The sequence below is a fragment of the Natator depressus genome, chromosome 3, assembly GCF_965152275.1.
Source record: "Natator depressus isolate rNatDep1 chromosome 3, rNatDep2.hap1, whole genome shotgun sequence".
In the NCBI taxonomy this organism is placed as follows: domain Eukaryota; kingdom Metazoa; phylum Chordata; order Testudines; family Cheloniidae; genus Natator; species Natator depressus.
In genome coordinates this window covers 995,574-1,018,367 of record NC_134236.1, presented here as the reverse complement: position 1 = coordinate 1,018,367, position 22,794 = coordinate 995,574, and the positions used below count along the sequence as shown (strand labels likewise).

Below are 22,794 nucleotides of genomic sequence, written 5' to 3'. Positions count from 1 at the left end.
GACCCCTAGGTGGGGGTAGGAAGCATTTGGGGTGGGATCTGGGTAGATTTGTCCCACTGCACAGTGGGGCCCCAAACCCAGCCCTGTCTCTTGGGGCTCTGGTGTCACAGGGGCTTGTGAGGCCAGGACTGAGGGTGCTCCCCAGCATTGGTAGGCCCCCCTGGAGTCATGACTCCACCCCAGAGCCATGTGCCTGCACAGCCCCCATTTCCCCTTTGGGGGTAACCTGTTTCCCCCAGGGCACAGGCCTCTCTTGGCACCCCCTCCTGATGGGCTGTGATTCGGGGTCTCTTGCTGAGAACCTGCCATGGCCAGGGCCACCCTCTGACCAGGGGTCTCTGTTACCAGCATCAGCCCCCCAGCTGCTTTACCTTTCATGGGGGCCTCTCTTACCCCTGGAAAGGGCAAACTTGTCTGGCCCCCACCCTGCCCAGGGCTCCCCACACTCAGCCGGGGTCTCAACCCCCACAGGGCTAAGCTCTGCAGGCTGGGAGCTGGCTCTGTGGGGCACAGTATCCAGTTGAGGTTACACCTGAACCCAGGGGACCCACAGCTCCCCTGTGGATCTGGGTGGGGCTGTTCCTCTGCCCCTCAGGCCCAGGGGCTGGTTACAGACAGGAAGGTGCCCTGAGCCTAGCAGCCCTTCCTTCGCGTCACAAGCCGGGGGAAGGACTCTCCCGCTCCCTGCCAGACAGCTACCTGCGTGTGCCTTGGCACCTCCACGCCCAGCCTTCTGGCTCAGGGGTTCAACCCCTGGGCTGGGGCAGGAACCGGGCTGGAGTTTTGTCCTCAGGTGACCCAGGCATTCCCCACAAGGACGTCAGAGCTGGTGAGCTGGAGAACCCCGACTACCAGCCCCCCGCCCTGCCTGTGGCTGCCCAGGGCTCTGAGCCATAGGCGGGGCGAATGGCTCCCCACCTGGACCCGTTGCCCCGGTCACAGCCCTGCAGCGTTCGATGGGGTGGCACCACACAGGGTGTGACAAGGGGCCTCTGCCCCAGAATCTCCCCGCCCCAGGAGCGTCTCCCCATTGGCCACCTCCCTCCGCTCCCCCAGGGGTCCGATGAGTCCGAGCTCCGGAGAGTCCAACACGACACGTGCCTGGGGCCTGGAGTGGGAGCTCATCCACCAGCATTGTGACGAAGTGGGAATTTTCTGTAATATTTTTAAAACCCCCATCTGTGCCTCAGTTTCCCCTTTTTTTTGCATAGCTACCCAGTGGGGAGGAAAAAGTCTGTTTGCTCTCAGGGAGGCTAAGAGACCTAGGTGTGAATGGTGCCCATGTGTCTGAGCCGGGACGGGTTGTTGAAGAGAACTGGCTGAGGCCAACCCCGTATCAGCGGAGAACCTGAGAAGATGATGGGAAATTGAAGCACCAGGACACGGACACCTGCCAGCCAGCAACCCAGAGGGATACAGCTTTCCCCACCTCCCAGCAGTAAAGCTGAGCAGAGACCCAAGTTCCCGCTAAGCTGCGCAGCCACGCAGCAGCCTATTAAGGGCCACACAGGTGCCTCTCCTGCAGCCCCAGCCCCAGAGCTGCTGCAGCTGTGGAGAGGTGCTCCCCCCACCCCCCCCCAGCCCAGCCTAGGGCAGCCTGCACCCCAAACCCCTCATCCCTGGCCCCACCCCAGAGTCCACATCCCCAGTGGGAGCCTGCACCCCAATGCTCTGCCCCAGCCCCTCCGACACACCAAACCCCTCGGCCCCACTCCTGCCACGCATCACCTCCACATTGGTGCACATAACAACTCATTCCGCACATGGATGGGAAAAGTTAGAGGGAACATTGGCAGAGACCCCAGCTGAGAACAATGGACTGGGAGGTGCGGGGGGAGAAGATAAGAGCTGGGGGCTGGAAGGAGTCGGGCTCTCAACGTGCTGCCTGACCTCCTTGGTCAGACTCCAGACAGAGCATGAACCAAGTGGGGGTCACTGCAGCTGGGCTGGGCTGGGCTGTAACCATCAGTTCTCTGGGCCACCCAAGGAGCTGCCTGGGCCATGTGCCAGGAGACTAAAACCCACCTGGTTTCACAGCGCTGGGTGAGTGTCCCTGCAGACACCAGGTGAGGGGCACTGATCCCTGAGGAGAGGACACGTCAGGAGGTGGTGAGAGCGTGTGGCCAACCCTCAAGGAAGAGTGGGATCCGCTGGGGGTCTGGGTCACTGAAGGGCTCCTCCCAGAGACTGTTCCCAAGCTGGGGGCTTAGCACTGGCCCTGTGGGTCCATGACCCTCACACCCTGTGCCAGCAGAGCTGGCTGTGTGACTACTTCCCAGTGAAAGGTCAGACACAGTTCACTCCATGAGGTTCAGCTACAGGCTGCCATCTTAGCTTGGCAGAGGATGGTGAACCCCTCGGTACCAGACTAACCTCATGTTCTCAAGCCTCAGGCACTTCACCCACTTATGCCTTGTCCTCATATCTTACTCCTGGGGGGAATTCTGCACCACTGCATGTGTGCATAATTCATGAGCCATGTATATTTTTAATTTTTTGCACAGAAAAAAGCTTCTGCTGGAAAGTTGCTGCGATTCCACCTTTTGCCCACCAGAGGGCATGGTGGTGATAGAACAGAGCAGCAGCTCCCGGCCAGCTACGGAAGAGAAAGAGCCTGTAGTGCCTTCTTTACAGTGCCTGTCAGGCCAGGCAAGGAGACAGGGACTATGGGGAGACAGACAGTGTGGGGCAGAGGCTGAATGGGAGTGGAGGTACAAGGCCACAGTGGGGAGGGAGTGCAGGGCCACAGAGGGACAGGGAGTGGCTGAATGGGGGCACAGACACATGGAGACAAGATGCAGGGCCACATGAGGATGGTGGAGGCTGAGTGGGGGCACAGATGGACAGGGGGTGCAAGGACACATGGGGACAAAGGCAGATGTGCCTGACTGAATGGGAGAGGCTAGGGGTCAGCCAGGGTCTGCATGGGGGAAGCTCCCTAACAATCCTTCCCTGCCCACCCCCAAAATTCTGTTCTATTCTTCCACCCACACCCAACAACCCTCCATGTTTGCTCCTGTCACGAAGTTTGCGGGAGTCAGGGCCCTACACCCCCAACTTCCTGCGATTCACCATGACTCTCAAACCTTCTGTTTTGCTGGCTGGCTAACAGATGACAGGAACACAGACCCAATCAGCTTGTAGGTACAGACAACAGGACCCCCCCCCTCAGTCAGGTCCATCCGGGGGCAGGGAGCTTAGATCCCAGCCCTGGGGCTCCCTCTGTTTCCCTGTGGGGAGCAGGGAGGCCAGAGCCCATCTGGGCATCTCTCCATTTCCCCAGCCAGCTCAAAACTACCCTTCTCCAGCCCCTCCTCTCAACTTTGAGTCTTTCCTGGGCCAGGAGGTCACCTGATCTCTTTGTTCTCCAACACCTTCAGTTGGCACCTTGCAGAGGAGGAAGGGCCCACGCCATCAGATGCCGGGAGATGGGGTGTTGGCCATTTTCTGTGTAGACAGCATCACACAGGCCCTCTAGGGCTCTGCAAAAATCACACCCCCATCCCATCACCTAGATACTTAAAAAAGGCATGGGGGAAACTGAGGCACCCCCACAGTATTTGGAGAAAACCTTAAGAACATTCCCACTTCGTCACAGCTCCCAGGCTTATTTCCAGCAGTTACTTCCCGCTCCCTCAGCTCCTCCGTTACCCCTGACTCCCCCCAGCCTTTGTACTGCTTTTGAGGGGGTGTGGAAAATACAGAACTCTGAGTAATAATTAATTTACACAATACAGAACTGTATTAATACGCCTAGTAATAAATCTATTTGACAAAAATCATTTCCTGAATCTTTTTTGTTATCTGTATTGTTACAGGCAGACTTGCTGACAGGTATTTTGAAATAAATAACCAAAAATAATTTAAACTGGTGTGATTATATTGTGTTATTTTGACAAATAAAATATGCAGAATTTAAATATGATGTACAAAATTCTCAATTTTTTTGACACAGAGTTCCCTCAGGACTAATAGACTCATTGATTCCCAGGCCAGAAGGGACCACGGCAACCATCTCGTCTGACCTCCTGCATAACAGGCCAGAGCCTTTCCCCACTAGAATTCCCAGAGCAGAGCTTTGAGGAAACATCCCATTGTGACTGAAAAATGGCCAGCAATGGAAAATCCACAACTCCTGGTAAATTGTCCCAATGGCTAATTACTCACCATTAAAAATGTACATGTTATTTCCAGTCTGAATTCATCTAGCTTCAACTTCCAGCCACAGGCATTAGACCTTCCTCTGCTAGACTGAAGCACCCATTATAAAATATTTGTTCCCCATTTAGGTACTTACAGACTGGGCTCAAGTCACCAGAACACCAAGATGCTCCTGCTTGGTGGCCAACAACCCCTTAATGTTCAGCTGGAGGACCATAAGTGCCAGACCTACGACTAGAAAAATCATCGTCCGAAACCTGTTTGACCAAGGTTCGTGGTAATCCTCAAATTCAATCTGCTCGTTGGATCATCTGTTTCTCCAGACTGCAGACAAGCTGCCGGTGGATACTTACAGGGGACGCATCGTGAACGCTAATCCATTGCCCCTGTAACAGGACTGGCACCCACCTCTCATGAGCACCCCCTTTCTCTGGCTGACATGCCTGCAAAGAGTTCTTTTCACAGCACAGCACCCACCTCTCGTGGACAGCCCCCTTTCTCTCGGTTGGGTGTGAGCCTGCTTTACTTTCCGTTCTTACACTGGGGCGGCACCCACCCCTCACAATCGCCCCCTGGCCAATGGTTCTCTCAGCAGGTATTCAGCCGCTCAGCCCTCCGGCTGAGCCGCATACACTGCTCCCCCTTCCGGGGTATACAGTCCAGAGTTCTTATCTCAGCCCTGGTATGGGGCTGTAGGTCTAAGGCTTCTGCCAGAGGCACAGCCTTCTTCAACCACCCAGCCGGGCCTCATCTCAGTACCCCCAGCTGTTGGTGTTTCCACAGGCCCCCCTAGGCTCAGTCTGCAACCAGACCAGCAGGCCCCATCTCAGTATCCTCACGGGCCTGGCCAGGTTCTGTGCTCAGCCCCCCGGGCTCAGCCTGCCTGCACTGACCTCCTGCTGCTCTTCCTGCCAGCCAGGCACCCGGTCTTCAGCAGCCTTCCCTGGGCTTCAGTCCTGGCTGCAGGGAGCTACTCATGCTGGTCTAGCCAGCCAGGCACCTAGTCGTCTCTTTTCAAGCTCCGCCCAGCAATGAAGGCTCTGCTCTGCTGACAGCCTTTTATCCGACTCTTCCGGCCCCTTATTGGTCGGTCCAGCAGCTCCTCTGATTGGCCCCGCCTGTGCAGCCGCTCTAGGCTGCCTGGAGGACTCCTCGCTGCTCTATTCTGGGACACAAGGCCTCCAGCAGGGGGCCCCAGACCAAAGTCCACCCTGCCACAGTCCCCCTCTCACATACTGCGACCATCTTACAAACACTGCAACTATGGTCAAAACACACAACCCCCTGCTCAGAAACCTGGCCGGACGCCATGGGGCGCCGGTGCCCCAACATTACACACGTTAGCCTTGGCACTCGTTGGCGGAGCCCTGCGCTCCAGTCTGGGCTCGCTCGGCTCACACAAGGATCATCAACGTACAACTTAATTCCACCATGCGTATTATTTTGGGCACACCCAAATCTACTCCTCAGTCATGGTTACCGGTTCTCTGCAATATTGCTCCACCCAGTGTTCGCAGACAGAAAAGCACAGCAGAGCTTGTGATAAAAAGTGTGATATGCCACATCTACCGTTAACTAAAGACTTGTTTAATCCACCACATGGTCGTCTGCTCTCACAGCGCCTGCTGTGGGTAAGTTTACCGGGCGAGGGATTTACGGTATAGGACACGTGGACACGTGGAAAGCTTCATGGTTCGCAGAGAAAGTGACAAATAATTAGCTTGTCTCTGACCCCACTCAACGTCAACCTGGGTTTGATTTGGAATTTGTGCTGCAGTGGAATTTCAGTGGTATTTTAGAGACAGTCACTATGTCAGTGAGGGCAGCCACAAACCTTGACACACATTGTTGAGGACTTCAAAATGACTCAACTTCCTGGAGTCTTCATGCTTCTAACATTGTCGATAAGGACACTGTGGTTTGGCTTGACCAGATTGCATACGCCAAATAAATAAATAAGTAAATAAATCAAGATACTCCTTAGCTTTCCCTTAAGGTAAATAGATTGAGCTCTTGGAGTCTATCGCTGTAAGTTTTGTAATCCTTTAATCATTCTTGTGACTCTTCTCGGACTCCTCTCCAATTTATCAACATCCTTCCTGAACTGTGGGCACCAGACCTGGACACAGGATCCCAGCAGCAGTCGCCCCAGTGCCAAACAGAGGTACAATAACCTCTCTGCTCCGACTCGAGATTCCCGTTTACGCTCCCAGGTTGGTATTAGCCCTTTTGGACACAGTGTTACACTGGGAGCTCATGTCCTGCTGATTGTCCACCACGACACCCAGGGTAGAGTCCCTCAGCCTGTAAGTCTGGCCTGCATCCTTTGTTCCTAGTTGTACATTTACATTTAGCCATACTAAAATGTACACTGCTTGCTTGTGCCCCGTGTCCCCAGGGATCCAGATCGCTCTGTGTCACTGACTTGTCCTCTTCATTATTCTCCACTCCCCCAACCTTTTGAGACCTGCCAGTTTTTAATCCATTTTATTGGGACAGGTTCATTTTATATCATTCTAGCTTTTTATTCAAAATGTCGGGTGTACCAAGTCAAATGTAGACACTAAGTGAGGTGTCTACACTGACGCTGCACCGCTCTAACTAGGTCGACAAAAGTTGTATGCCTCTCGTCACGCTGGTTTTATGATGTCAGCCTAGCAGGGGAGTTCCATGGGCGGGAGATGCAGTAGTACAGTGTATACTCCTCCAGTGTTTTGTCTATGAAACTGTGTAGTGTAGACAAGGCCTTAGAGAAGTCTGAGTATGTTATGTCAACACTATTACCTTGCCATCTCATCAAGAAACAGATCCTGTCAAACTAACTTGATATGTTTCCCAGAAACCTGTGAGGACTGTCATTAATTATACCAACTTCCTTTAATTCTTTATTAACCAAGTTCCGTATCAGCTGCTCTATTTGTCACGCCTCCCCCGGCTTGGTGCTACACCCCCAGCTTTGGAACAGTCTCTTGGAGGAACTCTTCAGTGGGCCAGACCCCCCAGCAGGTCCCACTCTTCCTTCAGGGCAGGCCATGCAGCCTCACCGCCTCCTGAGACTGGACTTCCCTAGCTCTTCCTACTTTTGGGTCCAAAGGCACTGGCCAGTAGCCTTTGGTGAGATCAGTGGTAGTGAGGTACCAGGTCCCCCCCCGCAACTTGTTTAGGGTCTCATCGGTCCTAGGAATGGGGTAGACATCGGACATGGTGATGGCACTGAACTTCCGACAGCCCACACAGAACCGGATCGATCCGTCCTTCTTGGGGAGCAGCACCACGGGCAAGGCCCAGGGGCTGGAAGACAGCTGGGTCACCCCTAAGGCCAGCATGTCCTTGCCCTCTCTCTGCAGGCCTGGGCTGGTTTCCTGTCTGCAGCAGACACTAAGCAATGCCCAGCATGTGCTGTATCTGCTCGCCCGTGGGGCCAAAGGCATTCGAGAGACTTTTCCTTTGCATTGTCAGTGACTCACAAACAGGCAACAGAGCACCCCTCCCCCTCCTCTTTCGCCCACTCTTCTCACAAATGTTACACTCCCTGACATTTTGCCTTTCCCCAAGTCCCACATCTGGGACACCCCCGCTGGTTCATTTCCCAGGACCCACGCTTAGCCTCATCCCCTTTGGGTTTCTTTTCATAACCAGACCCACTGGCCACAAACTCATCTGCCAACCAGCCTCCATGGCGCAGCTCCTTCGGCTTCCCATTAGCCCCGGGTTCAGCTCGCGGGACAAATCCTGGCATTGCTCAAACCCGAGCAGCTTGTAAAAATGTGTGTGGAGAGATTCTCCCATTGGGATGGTAGCTTCCATGTACATCAATCCCTTGGGCATTGCACATGCCAAAACCTTGTCCTGTGAGCATCCAGACTATCCGTCTGGCTGTGCACCTCTATCACCCAGGGATCGGGCGAGGGGCTGAGAGGGTTTGACCGGTCCACAGGGTAGACCAGGCTCAAAGCACAGCCTTCTCAAAGGCCAAGGTCTGTACCGCCCTTCCTTAAACTGGGCACTTTGTACACCGTAGGTTCCCGTGGACTCTCCCCACTCGCCCCTCAAGGGGACCTGGGGCTCCTCCACATCCTGGGGCTGCTTTTCCTGGTACATCCAGTGTCTCAGTCAGCTCCCTGCCCTGTGTGCTCCCTCTCTCCCTCCGCTGCAGCTCCAGAGACAGGAATTGGGCATGAGGATGCCCTGCTGCTGCCTTCATTGCCCTGGGGTCTGACCAGCCTTCTCCAGCCGCACAACCAGCTGCGCCTTGCTTCACTTCCCCTGCTCCCTGCACAGCTCCACCATGCTCTTCCTAGGGAAGGGGTGTCACAGACCCACAGGGTCGGGGCTCAGGCCCCAACCCAGAAACAGTCTCAGAGAGGAACCCTTCAATGGGCCAGACCCCCCGGGGTCTCACTGTTCCCCGTGGGTGAGCCTCAGCCCGTAGCTCTGCCCAGCGAGTCCCACCAAGCCAGACACCTGGGAGAGACTCGGCCACTCTGCAGGGACCCCTGCGCCTGCCAGTGCCTGCAGAGACACCAGGCAGCCTTCCCCCAGAGCAGGTCTCGGTCCCCTGGGCGCGGCATAGGGAGCCCTTGGGTTAAGACACAATCCAGCCAGCCAAGCCACCACAATCAGCCAGCTAAGCTGCTGTGGGCTCCACTTTCGCTCCCTCCCTTGTCTGTCTGTCCATCCCAGGCAGCCCCAGGTCTCACCAAAGGCCAGCTCCTGTCCCAGCCTCGGGTTCCCTCCCACCGAGCCCTGCAGAGTCCCAGCCCCACCTGCTGGAGCTTGTTCAGTCCTGGAGGCTCCCACTGTCTGGCTGGATCCTCCCTTGAGCTGAGGCAGGGTCAGCCTGGCCTTAACACCCCAACAGGCCTGTGACAACCCTCCTGCTCTGCCCTAGGAGCATTTAACCCCTCGGCCCCTGCGGGTCAGCAGCCCCCCGCCCGGGAAGTCTCGCCAGGCTTGGCCTTCAGGAAAGCATTGCAAGAAATTCCCACTTTGTTGCAGGGGGGCTGGCCTGGTGCCGTTGAGGGAGTGTGGCCCGAGGTTGGCGTGGCACTACTGGGGGCTGGCCTGATGGGGGAGCACCAGGGCTGATGCGGTGCCATTGAATGGGGCCCAGCTGCGTGGGGGGAGGATGGCTGTAGGGTGGAGGTTGAGCCACCTGGCAGAGAGAAAGGCCAACCAGCCTGCCCTATGGGTCAGGGGAGGGGCTCCCTCCTGTGTGACACAGTGCTGCCCTGGTTAAAGGGCTGGGTCACCACCTGGCCCCAGACCTGGGCAGTCCCTGCCTGGTCTCTGCTACCAGCATGTGAAACTGGCTGGCCCCTCCCCCAGAGCACAGCCCCATAGCCTCTCTGCCCCACGCGATGGGAGGCGTAGCACCAGCCGTGGCACTGGAGAACAGGCGGGATGTGATGCCTCTGCCCAGCCGCGACCTGGCACCCCCACCCGCCCAGCTGACTCCAGCCCACAGGACAGGGCAGCCTACACAGAATTAACCCTTGACACACCAAGCAGGCTCTGTTTACACTGCATCCCCTGAAGCTTTCTGTGGTCTGTGGCCCAGCAGCCTAGACCCACTGCCCCTCCCCCCGCAGTGCCCCCGAGGGAGGGCAGCCAGAGGCAGCTGGGGGACAAGCATTGGTGGCTCCAGCTCACAGAGACTCCCTTGGGAGCAGAGGCCTCCATGCAGGGGAGGAAGCTGGACATGGGGGCGGGGGTGCACCAACCTCCAGGGCAGGTGCAGTGCAGGGAGCAGCTGCCGGCTGCCAGGCTAGAGGGGGGAGGGTGTTATTCCAATGGCCCATTACCCTCCCCTGGGCCCATTCAGCCTCTAGGCCAAGGCACAGGACCCTGCCCCTGCTCCGCCTGGCTCCCAGGGAGGTGGCTTCAGGCAACAGGTGCTGAGGCCCAGCCGTGTCCCTTCCCCTCTCTGGTCCCTCACTGTCTAGCTGACAGCCCCTGTAGGGAAGCAGGAAAGGCCCCCGCCCAGCTGTGCAGACCCAGCTGTGACCACACACCCTTAGCTGGCTGGGCACACAGCAATGCGACAGCGCTAGGCCCACTGGGGTCCCCCAGGTGCTGGGGCCAGTCCTGCAGCACAGGTGAGAGGAGCCGTGCACAGCCTGGCTCTGGACACGCTTCTGAGAAGAGAACCTGGAGCAAGGCTGGGCAGGGAGCTGGCTGCGCGGGTACAAGTCACGGACTCAGAGCAGTGCTGGCAGGGCAAAGACCACGGTGAGAGACAAGCCCGCAGCAGCCTTTAATGGTGCCATCAAAGCCAGACAACAGGTTCCTTTACTCCCCTGACACACCGCCCCGGTGGGCCCCAGGGTGCCAGCAGGGACACCAACGAGGCTGAGACACAGTGACTGAGGCTCTGCCTGGAGGCCAGGACAGGAGCACTGGGGGAAGAGGGTCCTACCCCCAGAGGGGCAGCGGGCCACAGAGCAAGCAGACAGTGAGTGCGCTACCTGCCAGGACCACGGCCTGCCTAGAGAGCTGTGTTTGGCACCCGACACAGGGAAGGGACAGGTCCCTGGAAGCAGCAGGGTGCCCGGCAGGATCAGCCTGCAGCTGCCCCATCTCCATGGGCTAGTTACAGTGGGGTTGGTCTCATTTTTCTCCAGGCTGCGCGGCTGGGGCATAGGCGTGTGCTTCTCAGGCCAGGACCCAGAGGGCAGCACCCAGCCCAGGGCCCTGCGAGCTCGGCGTCCGCGCACCTGTAAACACTGGGTTTGGGGAAGAGGGGCCCGGCTGGGGAGAAGCCAGGCGGGTGCTGGTGCTGCTGGTGAGTGACTGGCCAAGGGAGGGATGGGGGCTGTGCGGCAAGGCAGGGGGTGTGCCCAGGGGTTTCCAGTCTCGGGTTCCTGGTGCAGCACAGGGAGCCTGGCCCGTCAGCAGGCTACAGCAGCCGGAGAAGTCACAGCACAAGGAGCCTTGGGCAGGTGCGAGTCCTTACAGGGCCCGGGCAGAGGCCCGAACGGCCTCCCCACAGGCGTTGGCCAGTTTACCTGAGATTCGAGCCGCAGCCAGGTGGCCTGGCTGCGCCCAGCGCAGGGACCCCGGGCAGCGGCAGTTCCAGTGGGGTTCCCACCCAGAGTCCAGGCAAGGGGACAGGCAGTCGGCAGGTCGAGGCTGGCCTCATGCGTCAGTCCTCAGGCTGGCGTCTGGCAGTGGCTCCTCTCCCGCTGCTGCAGGCAGGGGCTGCACCACAATGGGTGTCTGGGTGTCTGAGGAGCAACAGGCTCAGTGAGGGGCAGGGCATGCAGGGGTCTCAGAGCACCCCCACTGCCACCCAGGATCCCCCCAGCCCCAAACCAGGCTGCCTGCTTGGCACAGAACCCGGCAGCCAGAGGGATGGGAGCTCAGGGCTCAGGCCAGCTGCTCCAGGCCCCGAGAACAAACCCAAGGAGAGGGTGCAGGCCCCAGGGAGGTGAAAGCCATGGAGCAGAGTGTGGACCTGGCCAGCCCAAATGGCTATTACTGGCCCACCACTGTGGGCAAAGATGGTGGGGCACTGGCAGCCAGGGCTGGGCTGGCCAGGGGGAGCTGGCAGGGGGAGCCCAGGCTGGGAGGGCCAGGGGGAGGAGGGGGTTGGGGGGAGCACAGGCTGGGCCGGCCAGAGGGAACTGTGGGAGCCCGGGCTGGGCATGGCGGAAGGGAAGAAGGGGCTGGAGCCCGGGCTGGGCCGGCCAGGGGGAGCCCAGGCTGGGTGTGTGAGGGGGACAGACCAGGCCGGGGAGCTGGGAGCAGAGGGTGGGTTGGGGATGACAAGTGCTCCTCTGGCTCACTGGAAGGCTCCTCCAAGGGGCTGGTGAAAGCCAGGATGTATCACAAATCCTGTGGGTCTGTGACAAAGGGCCAGCAATAGCAGGCACCAGAGGTGCAGGGCCGCAAGTGTGGGGATGCCAGGAGCACCCCATCACCCGACAGGCATAGCAGCCATGCCCAACTCCCTGCTGTCTCCCTCCACGCCTGCCTGGGGCCCCAGGGACACGCAGGTGGGGGCGGCTGTGGCAGTGCAAGGCCTGGGGGACGCAAGGCTGGTGAGTGCTGCGGTGAGTCCCAGGGAGGCCTTGCTCCAAGCGTGGGAAGACAATTGCCTTGTGCTGGGCCCCCTCTCCTGGCCACTCAAAGCACTGTCACCAGGCCTCCTGGACATCAGCTCAGCGACTGAAGGAACAGCCTCCGCCCCACATGCTGGGGCCAACAACAGGAGGGCTCAGCCCCATCCCGGAGGGCAGGGCCCCCCCCCCCCCCCGATTGCAATGAGCAGGACTGGGCCTGTCAGGCGGAGCAGCAGGGCAGGCCCCAGGGTTGCTCAGCTCCCTCCGGGCGCCTGGATCCAGGCTGTCGCCTGCTCTGCCCTGCACCCTGCCCACACGGGCCCGCACCGTGGGTGGGACTGACCTCAGGCTCAGCCAAGCCCCTGCTCCCACGTGGACTGCTGTGTCCCTCCCTGCAGGGGGCAGGACAGCACAATCCTCCCCAACCCCCCAAGCACTAGGGCCCAGCACTGCCTGCCCCAGCCCCTTCCGCAGGCACCTGGCACAGACTGCCCCAGCCCAGAGGGGACCCCAGGGTGTCAGGCTGACCCCACTTTCCTCCATTCACAGCACAGGCACTGGGGGTCCCCCCTCCCTGGTGACAGCTGCCAGGGCTGGGCCGAGCCAAGCCAGCCACAGGCTCGTGTAGACAGCACGGCGCGGGGCAGGGCAGACGAGAGACTTGCCCAGAGTACACAGCAAGCCGCAGCAGAGCTGGGACCCTGGGCCGGAGCCCAGTACTGCCCCTCCTCTAGCTCCCGCTGCCATCTGCCCCGCCGGCCCCTTCAAAACCCACCGCCTGCCACGTGCTGCCCACCCCCGGTGCTGGCCATGCCCCAACCCCCCATTACCCTTGCTGCCTCAGGCTCCACCGCCCACCTCCCCGGCGGATTCCCCACCCCGCTGAGAGTGCGGCCCAGACCAGGGCAGGCCAGGGGCTGCGCGGTCTCCCCCGAGAGCAGGAGCACAGCGCAGGGCAACTCCTCCTGCTCCTCCTCACCTTCGGCCTCAGCTTGGATCTGGGCCTCCAGGTCCTCGGGGTTGACGTACTTGTAGGCGTCCTCATCCTCAGGCGGGCGGCACTTCCCGCAGCAGAAGCAGCAGCAGCAGCAGCAGCAGCAGCAGGACAAGAGGCCGCAGCACACGGCCAAGGCCTGCATAGGAGGGAGCAGCCGGGTCACAGAATCCGCGGGGCTGCGAGGGATCTCCCAGCCCAGCGCCCCGCAGCGAGGCAGGACCATGGACTGTCTGAGCAGCCCTGACGGGGGTGTGTCCAGCCGGCTCTGGGGAACCTCCAGTGGGGACGGGGGCTCCACGGCCTCCATGGGCAATCCGTCCCACTGCGTCACCCCCTGGGCAGGACGCTTTTCCTGGGGTCCAACCGAAACCGCCCTGGCTGCAGTTGAACCCATGGCTTCTTGGGGGTTTCAGGAAAATAATCGACCTCCCTCCTCTTTATAACAACCGTTTCTGTAGCTGAAGACTTCTCTCTTCTCCCCCCACTCCAGTCTTCTCTTCACCAAACTAAACAAACCCTTTTTCAATTCTTCCTGGAAGGTCGTGTTTTCTCGATCTTTAATCATTTTTTGTTGATCTTCTCTGGAGTCTCTCCAATTTGTCTACATCTTTCCTGAATTGTGGCACCCAGAACTGGACACAATACTCCAGTTGAGGCTAATCAGCGTGGAGTAGAGCAGAAGAATTACTTCTTGTGCCTTGCTTACAACACTCCTGCTAATACATCCCAGAATGATGTTCGCTTTTTTTGCAACAGCGTTACACTGTTCACTCATATTTAGTTTGTGTCCAATATGACCCCCAGATCCCTTCCCTAGCTCCGTCCTAGGCCGTCATTTCCCATTTTGTATGTATGCAACTGAGTGTTCCCTCTGAAGTGGAGTACTTTGCATTTACCCTTGTTGAATTTTATCCTATTTACTGCAGACCATTTCTCCAGTTTGTCCAGATCAGTTTGAATTTTAATCCTGTCCTCCAAAGCACTTGCAACCCCTCCCAGCTTGGTATTGTCTGCAAATGTTATAAGTGTACTCCCTATGCCATTATCTAAACCACTGATGAAGATATTGAATAGAAGTAGCCCCATGATAGATCCCTGCAGGACCCCACTTGTTATGCCCTCTAGCTTGACTGTGAACCATTAACTACTACACTCTGGGAATGGTTTTGCACCCACCTTACAGTAGGTTCATCTAGGTTACATTTCCCTAGTTTGTTTGTGAGACAGTCACTTGAGACAGGTTTCAGAGTAGCAGCCGTGTTAGTCTGTTAGTCCGCAAAAAGAACAGGAGGACTTGTGGCACCTTAGAGACTAACAAATTTATTTGAGCATCGGATGCATCCAGTGAAGTGAGCTGTAGCTCACGAAAGCTTATGCTCAAATAAACTTGTTAGTGTCTAAAGTGCCACAAGTCCTCCTGTTCTTTTCACTTGAGATAGTATCGTATCTCAACATCAGTAAGGCTTTTATCACATCCGCCACTTCCCCCTATCCACAAGGCTTGTTACTCACTCTGTCAAAGGAGGATATTAGGTTGGTTTGACAAGATTTGCTCTTGACACTGTTCACTGTTACTTATCACCTTCTCATCCTGTAAGTCTTTACAAATACGTTGTTTGAGTATTTGCTCCATTATCTTTCCAGGTACCAAAGTTAAACTGACTGGTCTGTAATTCCCTGGTTTGTCTTTATCCCCTTTAGTGATAAGGACTATATTTGCCCTTTGCCAGTCTTCTGGGATCTCTCCCGGCCTCCAGGAGTTCTCAAAAATAATCACGAATGGCCCAGAGATCTCTTCAGCCAGTTCCTTAAGTATTCTAGGATGTATTTCATCAGGCCCTACCGACTTGGAGACACCTAACTTGTCTATGTAATTCTTGTTCTTTCCTTAGTTTAGCTTCAGACCCTGCCCCATCCTTCCCCGACGTTCAGACTGACTGAACTCCCACCTCTGCCACAATGGGTGGCTCAGGGCCTGGGCACCGCACCCACCTCCGGTTGGGACACCCAGAGCCCAGGAGACCTCTCCACGTCACCCCACCTGGCAGCCTGAGCCACATGGCTGGGGCAGCCAGCGCTGGGAGTGCCCCGGAGGAGCCCAACAGGGGCAGAGAATGGGCGGGTGGGGGCTGTGCCCAGCACACAGGGGGCACTCACCTTGAACCACCACTTGGACATGAGGAAGTAGTACTTGACGCTCTCCTCGCCGAACTGCTCAGCCACGTAGAGCCCCATAGAGCCATATTCATCGTAGATCTTCCGCTTGTTCTCGTCATTCAGCGTCGCATTCGCATTGTTGATCTCCTTGAACTTCTCCACTGCCTCGGGATTCTCGGGGTTCTTGTCCGGGTGGTACTTCAGGGCTAGTTTCCTGCATGGTGCAGGGAAGCGGCAGGGCTGAGGAGACGTCCCAAGTCACCCCCAAGATCTCAGGGGGGCACCAGAGAATCCTCTCTCCCTTTTCCCTGGGGCTGGGAGACCCTAAGCTACTTGGTATGACCCTACCCCATGCTGGGGGCAGGAGGACCCTTGGGAGAGCAAGGTGCGACCTCTCCCCCACAGGAGTTCCAGGGTGTGCATTCCTCTCCAGACCCAGGGCCAGAGCCAAGCCATGGCTGGCTGGGCTCTCCCTGCCCCAGCACATCCAGCAGCAGAGGTGCAGCCACAAGGGGCCCGTGGGAGAGGCTGGGGTCGCTGGGCCCAGCAGGTCGGCTCCCTACCTGTACGCCTTCTTGATCTCCTCTGAAGAAGCCCCCTTCTCCAGGCCCAGGACTCTGTACAAACTCTCCCCAGCCCGGGACATTTTCCGCTGGGGTCGGCCGGGTTCCGCCATGTTGCTCTGTATTGGAGGGGGAATGGGGGGGTGTGAGTCACCACGCCCACGCCCTGCAAGCTGCAGCCACCACTTTGTGGGGCAGGACCGGTGAGGACAAGGGGAGCTGGGTGCAGGGGCTGGCACACCAGCTATTCCAGCTCCCCAGAGCGTGCAAAGGGGCCTGTGCTGGCCAGGATCCTGTCACCCACTGCAGGACCATCTCCTCATAGCAATCCAGGCAGGCAGCTGTGTGTGCTGGGCAGCGGGGCACAGCTGCCCAGGGGATCCCCCTCCCATCACAGGGCCCGCTCAGCAGAGCCCCCGGGGGGATTAGGGAACCATGCAGACACCAGCTCTCCAACAAAGGGCAAGCCCAGGGCTCCCATGCTACAGCCGGCGCTCACAGTACCAGCGAGGAAGCAGGGAACAGCAGCTTTCCAGCAGGCCCTGCACCCCCACCTGGCCTGGGGCTCCCACCCGCAAGGAGGGAAGGCCAGGCCAGCAGTGCCTACACCTCCCTCCTTACCAAACCTCCCCTCCTCCACACCACACGCAGCCCTCTACACCCGAGACAAGGCCACACCAGCACCACAGGCCCCCAGCAGCCTGGGGCGAGCCTGCCCCCTGCGCAGAGCCTTGGCCTGGGGCAGCGATGCCCTCGGGGCAGGCCCAACACGGTGTGGGCATACTGCTCGCTTGCAGCCGCTGTCACCCTCACGAGTCAGGGCTGCCAACGGCCAGCACTGCCCCCTCGTGGCCACAGGGCCCACAGCCCAGGGACCAGAGTACTCCCAGATACATGCCAGTGCAGCACGCCCCATTCACAGCCATGCACCCACAAGGAGGGGGGCTAACTGCAGAGACATTGAAGGCGTGGACCTCCCCACACAGACACCCCCAAACCCTCTCTCTGCAGCTTGTCAGAGCTCTGGGTTTCTCTCACCCTGCAAGCTCCCCTGCCCCACCCCCAAAAAGGGCCCGAGAGCTCAGCAGAAGGACAGGGACCAGGACCACAGCACTTACCAAGCCAGGAGTGTGAATCCAGGCTCACCCGGCAGCAGGAATGAGGAAGTGAAACAAGGCAGGGCAAGAACTGGCCAGACAAGGAGGAGAGACAGAGAGACAGCCCAGCAACCAGCCCCCACCTGGCCGTGACCCAAAGGGGAGGGCACAGACAGCCCAGCAACCAGCCTGCCCATGGCCAGCGCTCACCTGGCCCTGACCCAAGGTGGGGGCACAGACAGCCCAGCAACCAGCCTGCCACGGCCAGCGCCCACCTGGCCATGACCCAAGGGGAAGGGGGGGACAGACAGCCCAGCAACCAGCCTGCCCACGGCCAGCGCCCACCTGGCCATGACCCAAGGGGGGGGCACAGACAGCGCAGCAACCAGCCTGCCCACGGCCAGCGCCCACCTGGCCGTGACCCCGGGAGCGGGGAGCCACAGACAAGCCAACAACCAGCCTGCCCACGGCCAGCGCCCACCTGGCCATGACCCAAGGGGGGGGCACAGACAGCGCAGCAACCAGCCTGCCCACGGCCAGCGCCCACCTGGCCGTGACCCCGGGAGCGGGGGGCCACAGACAAGCCAACAACCAGCCTGCCCACGGCCAGCGCCCACCTGGCCGTGACCCCGGGGGTGGGGGGGCACAGGCAAGCCAACAACCTGCCTGCCATGGCCAGCACCCACCTGGCCGTGACCCCGGGGGCGGGGGGGGGGGACGACAGACAAGCCAACAACCAGCCTGCCCACGCCCAGCGCCCACCTGGCCGTGACCCCGGGGGCGGGGGGGGACAGACAGCCCAGCAACCAGCCTGCCCACGGCCAGTGCCCACCTGGCCGTGACCCAAGGGGAAGGGGGGGCACAGACAGCCCAGCAACCAGCCTGCCACGGCCAGCGCCCACCTGGCCGTGACCCCAGGGGCAGGGGGGGACAGACAGCCCAGCAACCAGCCTGCCACGGCCAGCGCCCACCTGGCCGTGACCCCGGGGCGGGGGGGAAAGACAGCCCAGCAACCAGCCTGCCCATGGCCAGCGCCCACCTGGCCCTGACCCAAGGGGAAGGGGGGGCACAGACAGCCCAGCAACCAGCCTGCCACGGCCAGCGCCCACCTGGCTGTGACCCCAGGGGGCAGGGGGGGACAGACAGCCCAGCAACCAGCCTGCCACGGCCAGCGCCCACCTGGCCGTGACCCCAGGGGGCAGGGGGGGACAGACAGCCCAGCAACCAGCCTGCCCACGCCCAGCGCCCACCTGGCCGTGACCCCGGGGGCGGGGGGGGACAGACAGCCCAGCAACCAGCCTGCCCACGGCCAGTGCCCACCTGGCCGTGACCCAAGGGGAAGGGGGGGCACAGACAGCCCAGCAACCAGCCTGCCACGGCCAGCGCCCACCTGGCCATGACCCCAGGGGCAGGGGGGGACAGACAGCCCAGCAACCAGCCTGCCACGGCCAGCGCCCACCTGGCCGTGACCCCGGGGCGGGGGGGAAAGACAGCCCAGCAACCAGCCTGCCCATGGCCAGCGCCCACCTGGCCCTGACCCAAGGGGAAGGGGGGGCACAGACAGCCCAGCAACCAGCCTGCCACGGCCAGCGCCCACCTGGCTGTGACCCCAGGGGGCAGGGGGGGACAGACAGCCCAGCAACCAGCCTGCCACGGCCAGCGCCCACCTGGCTGTGACCCCAGGGGGCAGGGGGGGACAGACAGCCCAGCAACCAGCCTGCCACGGCCAGCGCCCACCTGGCCGTGACCCCGGGGCGGGGGGGACAGACAGCCCAGCAACCAGCCTGCCCATGGCCAGCGCCCACCTGGCCCTGACCCAAGGGGAAGGGGGGGACAGACAGCCCAGCAACCAGCCTGCCCATGGCCAGCGCCCGGGCCCGGTGGACCTGACCGAGCTCCTGGGCTTGGTGGAATCGCGTCCTGCTCCGAGCCCCACCCCCCGCAGCCCGCCCGGCCGGCTCCCCGCCAGCCCCACTGACCCTCACGCCACCAGCAGGCCCCGAGCACGGAGCGGGTCTGGCCCCGGGGCCGGGGGCTTGGCCCGGTGACAGCTCAGCTCCGGGCCCGGCCGAAGACCCGGAGCCCGGCCCCTTCCGCCAGCCCCGGCGGGGCCACGGCCAGGCGCCAGCCGCGGGAGGGTCTGGGGCGCCCCAGGTCCGCGGCCCGGGGGTGGGGGGCAGGGCTGGGGCCGCGCTCTGCCCGGGCGCCCGGCGACTCCCGGCCCCGGGCCGGGCCCCGAGCGGCCAGCAGAGCCCGCGCGGACCAGCCGGCGGCCCGCGGGGGGCGGGGCCGAGCCCGGCGCCGGGGCAGCGCGTCCGCTCCGCTCCGCTCCGCTCCCGGGGGCTCGGCTCCGGCCAGCCCGGCCCCGCCCGCCCGCCCGCCGCGGGGAGTTCCGCCGCTCCCCCGGCCCGGCCCCTCACCGGCGGCTCCGCTCAGCTTCCGCCACCGACCCGGCGGAACCGGACCCTCCTCACGCCTGCGCAGGCGCCTTCACCCCGCGCGGCCCCGCGCAGGCGCAGATCCCTGTACGGCGATGACAGGGCAGAGCCCCGCGGCCGGCCCGTCCCGTCCCTAGGGCCACCGGACCTGGAAGTGCCCCGGAGACAACTCCCAGCGTGCCCCGCGCCACCCCTCCGCCTCCCAGCGTGCCCCGCGCCCACCCCCTCCAACTCCCAGCGTGCCCCGCGCCCCGCCCCTCCGACTCCCAGCGTTCCCCGCGCCCACCCCCTCCGACTCCCAGCGTGCACCGCGCCGCGCCCCCCCTCCGACTCCCAGCACGCCCCGCGCCCACCCCCTCCGACTCCCAGCACTCCCCGCGCGCCCGGCGGGGCGGGGCTGTCCCGGCTCGGCTCGGCTCGGCTCGCACAGAGGCGCAGGCGCGGTCCTGGCAGACCCTTTATTGACGCGTACACAGCGGAGCCGCCCCCAGGGCAGCCGGAGCCGCCCGCGGGAACCAGGCGCCGGGCAGCTGCCGCCCGCTGGGGCCAGGGCTCCTGCAGGCGGCCCGGGCCGGTCTCAGTGGCGCGCCCAGAAAAGCGGGACCCCCAGCGCACCCCCCCGGGCCCAGTCCCGGCGCCCCGCAAGGCACGAGGCAGCCCCGGCTCCTAGCCCTGGGCGTGGCAGCGGGAGGCCCCCGTGGCACCGGCTCTCCTCTTGTCCCAGTCCATGGTCCTCGCTTCCCGGGCACTGGCGGAAGGGCCGGGCCGGAGCAGCCGCGGCCCCCGCCTCCCCGTGCCCCAGGCGTTAGCGGGAGGGGCTCGGCTGGGGGGTTGCCGAAACACGCGGAGGCCTCCTAGCCGCGCTCCCGCTCACAACAGCTTCTGCCACACGCCGCTGGCCTGCCCTCAGCACGAGCCAGGCGTCAAGGAAGGAGCTCCGGCTAGACGGGTCTCCTCACAAGCCCACTCCCGCAGAGGGATGAGCTGCAATCCCCCACCTGCCTCCCGGACAGGCTGGGCGTCTCCGCCACGCCAGCAGAGCGGCCCAGAGATGGGGGAGCTGCCAGACTCATGAACCTGGCCGTGGGTGGAAGGCCTGCTGGGGAAGGTGAGGCGCACCTCCTATTCTGCACAAGCCCTAGGTTGCTGCCAGCACCAGACTGCTCCCGGCTAAACAGCCCCAGGGCCCTGCCCCACATTCAGGGCTATCAGGGCACTGGAGGAGGGGTGGGAGGAGAGCTGCTGGCTGAGGACGACAGGGCTGTTCCCTTCCATTTGATCCTGTGTCCCTGACACTTTTTCAAGTAGCTGGCCCCTGAGCCGGAACATGGGGGGAGTAACTGCTCAGAGCAAACACACACAGAACCTGCTCCAGCCTGTGCATGGGCCTCACCTCACCCCTTCCAGACCATGGGGAGAGTCTCTTACCACCTCCACACCCACCACATCTATGTGGGGCCAAAGGGAGAATCTGACCCCCCTCCTCCCACCTACCAGAGCAGGGCACCAGGAGTGTGTGCCCAGTGTGCGCACACTGCAAGCCACAGGCAGTCTCTGCCCTGCATGCACAATGGAGGGTGCTGGTGGGCAGTTTCCAAATGGCTGCCCGCCTAACAGTGTGTGGTCCAGAGGCCAGCAGGGAGGGGCGATCCTGGGGCAGCAGAAGGGCAAGGCTGGAAAGAGGGAGGGAGGAGGCAGCGGGGGCAAGGCTGGCAGGCAGGCCATCACGCTCAGTAGTCCGTGCTCTCATTCTCACACCAGGCGGAGGGGGCATCAGTACCAAAGTACCTGTCTCCAAAGTTACCTAGACACAAAAACAACACCGTAAGACAAGCCGCAGCAGCACCACACCCCACCATAGAAGATCAGGGTTGGAAGGGACCTCAGGAGGTCATCTAGTCCAACCCCCTGCTCCAAGCAGGACCAATCCCCAATCTTTGCCCCAGATCCCTAAATGGTCCCCTCAAGGATTGAACTCACAACCTTGGGTTTAGCAGGCCAATGCTCAAACCACCGAGCCATCCTTCCCCTCCCTCATGCCAGCCCCTCTCCCCCGAGACAGCCCCAGGAGAATGAAACCATGGCCCGGCCCTGCCAGGAGCACACCATCTAGCACAGCTGGCTCCGGGGCGAGAAAGGGCACAGGAGGGCCTGGTCAGTCGCCCAAGCCAGGCTGTGCTCCCCGTCCCCTTACCGATTCCAGGGATGATGTGGAATTCCTCGTTGACCTTCTTGTCCACGGCTGTGGTGATGATGCGGACACGGGGGAAGGCGTAGGCCACGGAGTGAACCCCCATCTCCGCCATCAGCAGGGACAGCAGGAAGATCTTCTCCTCATGGACATCGTGATCCTGCAGCACAGACACTGCTGAGCCGTTTGGCCCCAGAGTGAAGTGCCATGCCCCTTCCGCCCAAGCACCCCCAGAGCCCTGCCAACCCCTCCGTGGCCGGAGGAGCACCGGGCCACCCCAAGCCCACTCCGCCGCCCTCCTCCCACAGCTGGAGGAGTCCCGGGCCGCCGGGAGTCCTGAGCCCCAGGCCGGCCCCAGCCATGCCGCCGACACCCCTCCATCTCCCCTCCCGAGACGTCCCGCTAGAAAAACAAAAGCTCTTCCTGAAGACCCTGAGATTTTTCTATGCCCCATGCCGGGGCGGCTGAAGAGGTGGTATCTGCTACTCCGGGAGATTATGGATGAACTGGGAACACTGAGTAGCACACACCACCTCCTCAACCACCTCAGCACCTGCCTGGTGCATAATAAGAAGCAAAAAAACTTCCCCCGTGCAACCCGCCCAAACCCACAACCCGGCAGCAGCAGCTCTGCCAGGGGAGGCTTAGCCTATTATACCGCCACCTATGGCGAAGTGCCCCATGCTCAGAGCAGTAGCTTCCATGCTGGAAAGCCCAGCCACCAGCCTGCACTCCCCAGGCAGCTTGCCCCGCAGGCTCACCAGAAGGACGCGCACGGCCATCATGGCTGCAGCCCCTGTGGACACGGTGCTGTCCATCAGGATGACATAGTCTTCGCTGATCTCCTTGGGGAGCCGCAGATAGTGAAGCTGAGGAGAGATGGGGGACAGAGCTTATGAAGGAGTCAAGTGTGATGCCCTGGGCCCACTCCCCGCAGCTCCTTGGTCAGCCCCCCAGGCGGAGCAGGGTGGCTGCTGAGAGCACAAGCACTCTGGGGATGCTGGGGGTGTGACGTTATGAGTGTAATATAATAGCTCATTGAAAGGTGACAGGGCCAGAAAGAGTTAATGAACTCCCAGACTGACCTGACCCATGGCTGAACTTTAAAGACTGGTTAGGAGATCTGT

At 61.2% G+C, this 22,794-nt stretch overlaps 2 protein-coding genes across 5 annotated transcripts in view; both read right to left on the bottom strand.

The window, feature by feature from the left end:
- Nucleotides 1-6,241: 6,241 nt before the first annotated feature.
- DNAJC5G (DnaJ heat shock protein family (Hsp40) member C5 gamma) lies at nucleotides 6,242-21,201 on the bottom strand. 4 transcript variants are annotated; one of them, XM_074947260.1, is made up of 5 exons: nucleotides 20,971-21,201; nucleotides 15,942-16,060; nucleotides 15,379-15,592; nucleotides 13,204-13,357; nucleotides 6,242-11,387 (listed from the first exon to the last, which is right to left on the bottom strand). In XM_074947260.1, exons 1-5 carry the CDS (start codon nucleotides 21,199-21,201, stop codon nucleotides 11,299-11,301), a joined length of 807 nt encoding a protein of 268 aa, XP_074803361.1. In that variant the 3' UTR covers nucleotides 6,242-11,298. The 4 variants fall into 4 exon arrangements, with proteins under 4 accessions (XP_074803361.1, XP_074803362.1, XP_074803364.1 ...); XM_074947261.1 differs by lacking the exon at nucleotides 20,971-21,201 and adding an exon at nucleotides 19,459-19,673; XM_074947263.1 differs by lacking the exon at nucleotides 20,971-21,201 and adding an exon at nucleotides 19,018-19,132.
- LOC141984317 (uridine-cytidine kinase-like 1) overlaps nucleotides 21,142-22,794 on the bottom strand; it is a 16,450-nt gene continuing 14,797 nt past the window's right edge. Inside the window, exons 13-15 of the mRNA XM_074947259.1 lie at nucleotides 22,429-22,536; nucleotides 21,671-21,827; nucleotides 21,142-21,280 (exon numbers count right to left, since the gene is read on the bottom strand). Of these exons, the coding sequence (XP_074803360.1) occupies nucleotides 21,207-21,280; nucleotides 21,671-21,827; nucleotides 22,429-22,536 (339 nt within the window). The 3' untranslated portion in view covers nucleotides 21,142-21,206. The remainder of the gene's footprint in view (nucleotides 21,281-21,670; nucleotides 21,828-22,428; nucleotides 22,537-22,794) is intronic.

Coding starts and splice junctions, on each gene's coding strand:
- DNAJC5G (XM_074947260.1), bottom strand. CDS start 21,201: ATGGCCTGCCTGCCAGCCTTGCCCCCGCTGCCTCCTCCCTCCCTCTTT. Junction 15,593..15,941: donor GAGATCAAGAAGGCGTACAG/GTAGGGAGCCGA, acceptor TGCACCATGCAG/GAAACTAGCCCTGAAGTACC. Junction 13,358..15,378: donor TGTCCAAGTGGTGGTTCAAG/GTGAGTGCCCCC, acceptor CCTCCTATGCAG/GCCTTGGCCGTGTGCTGCGG.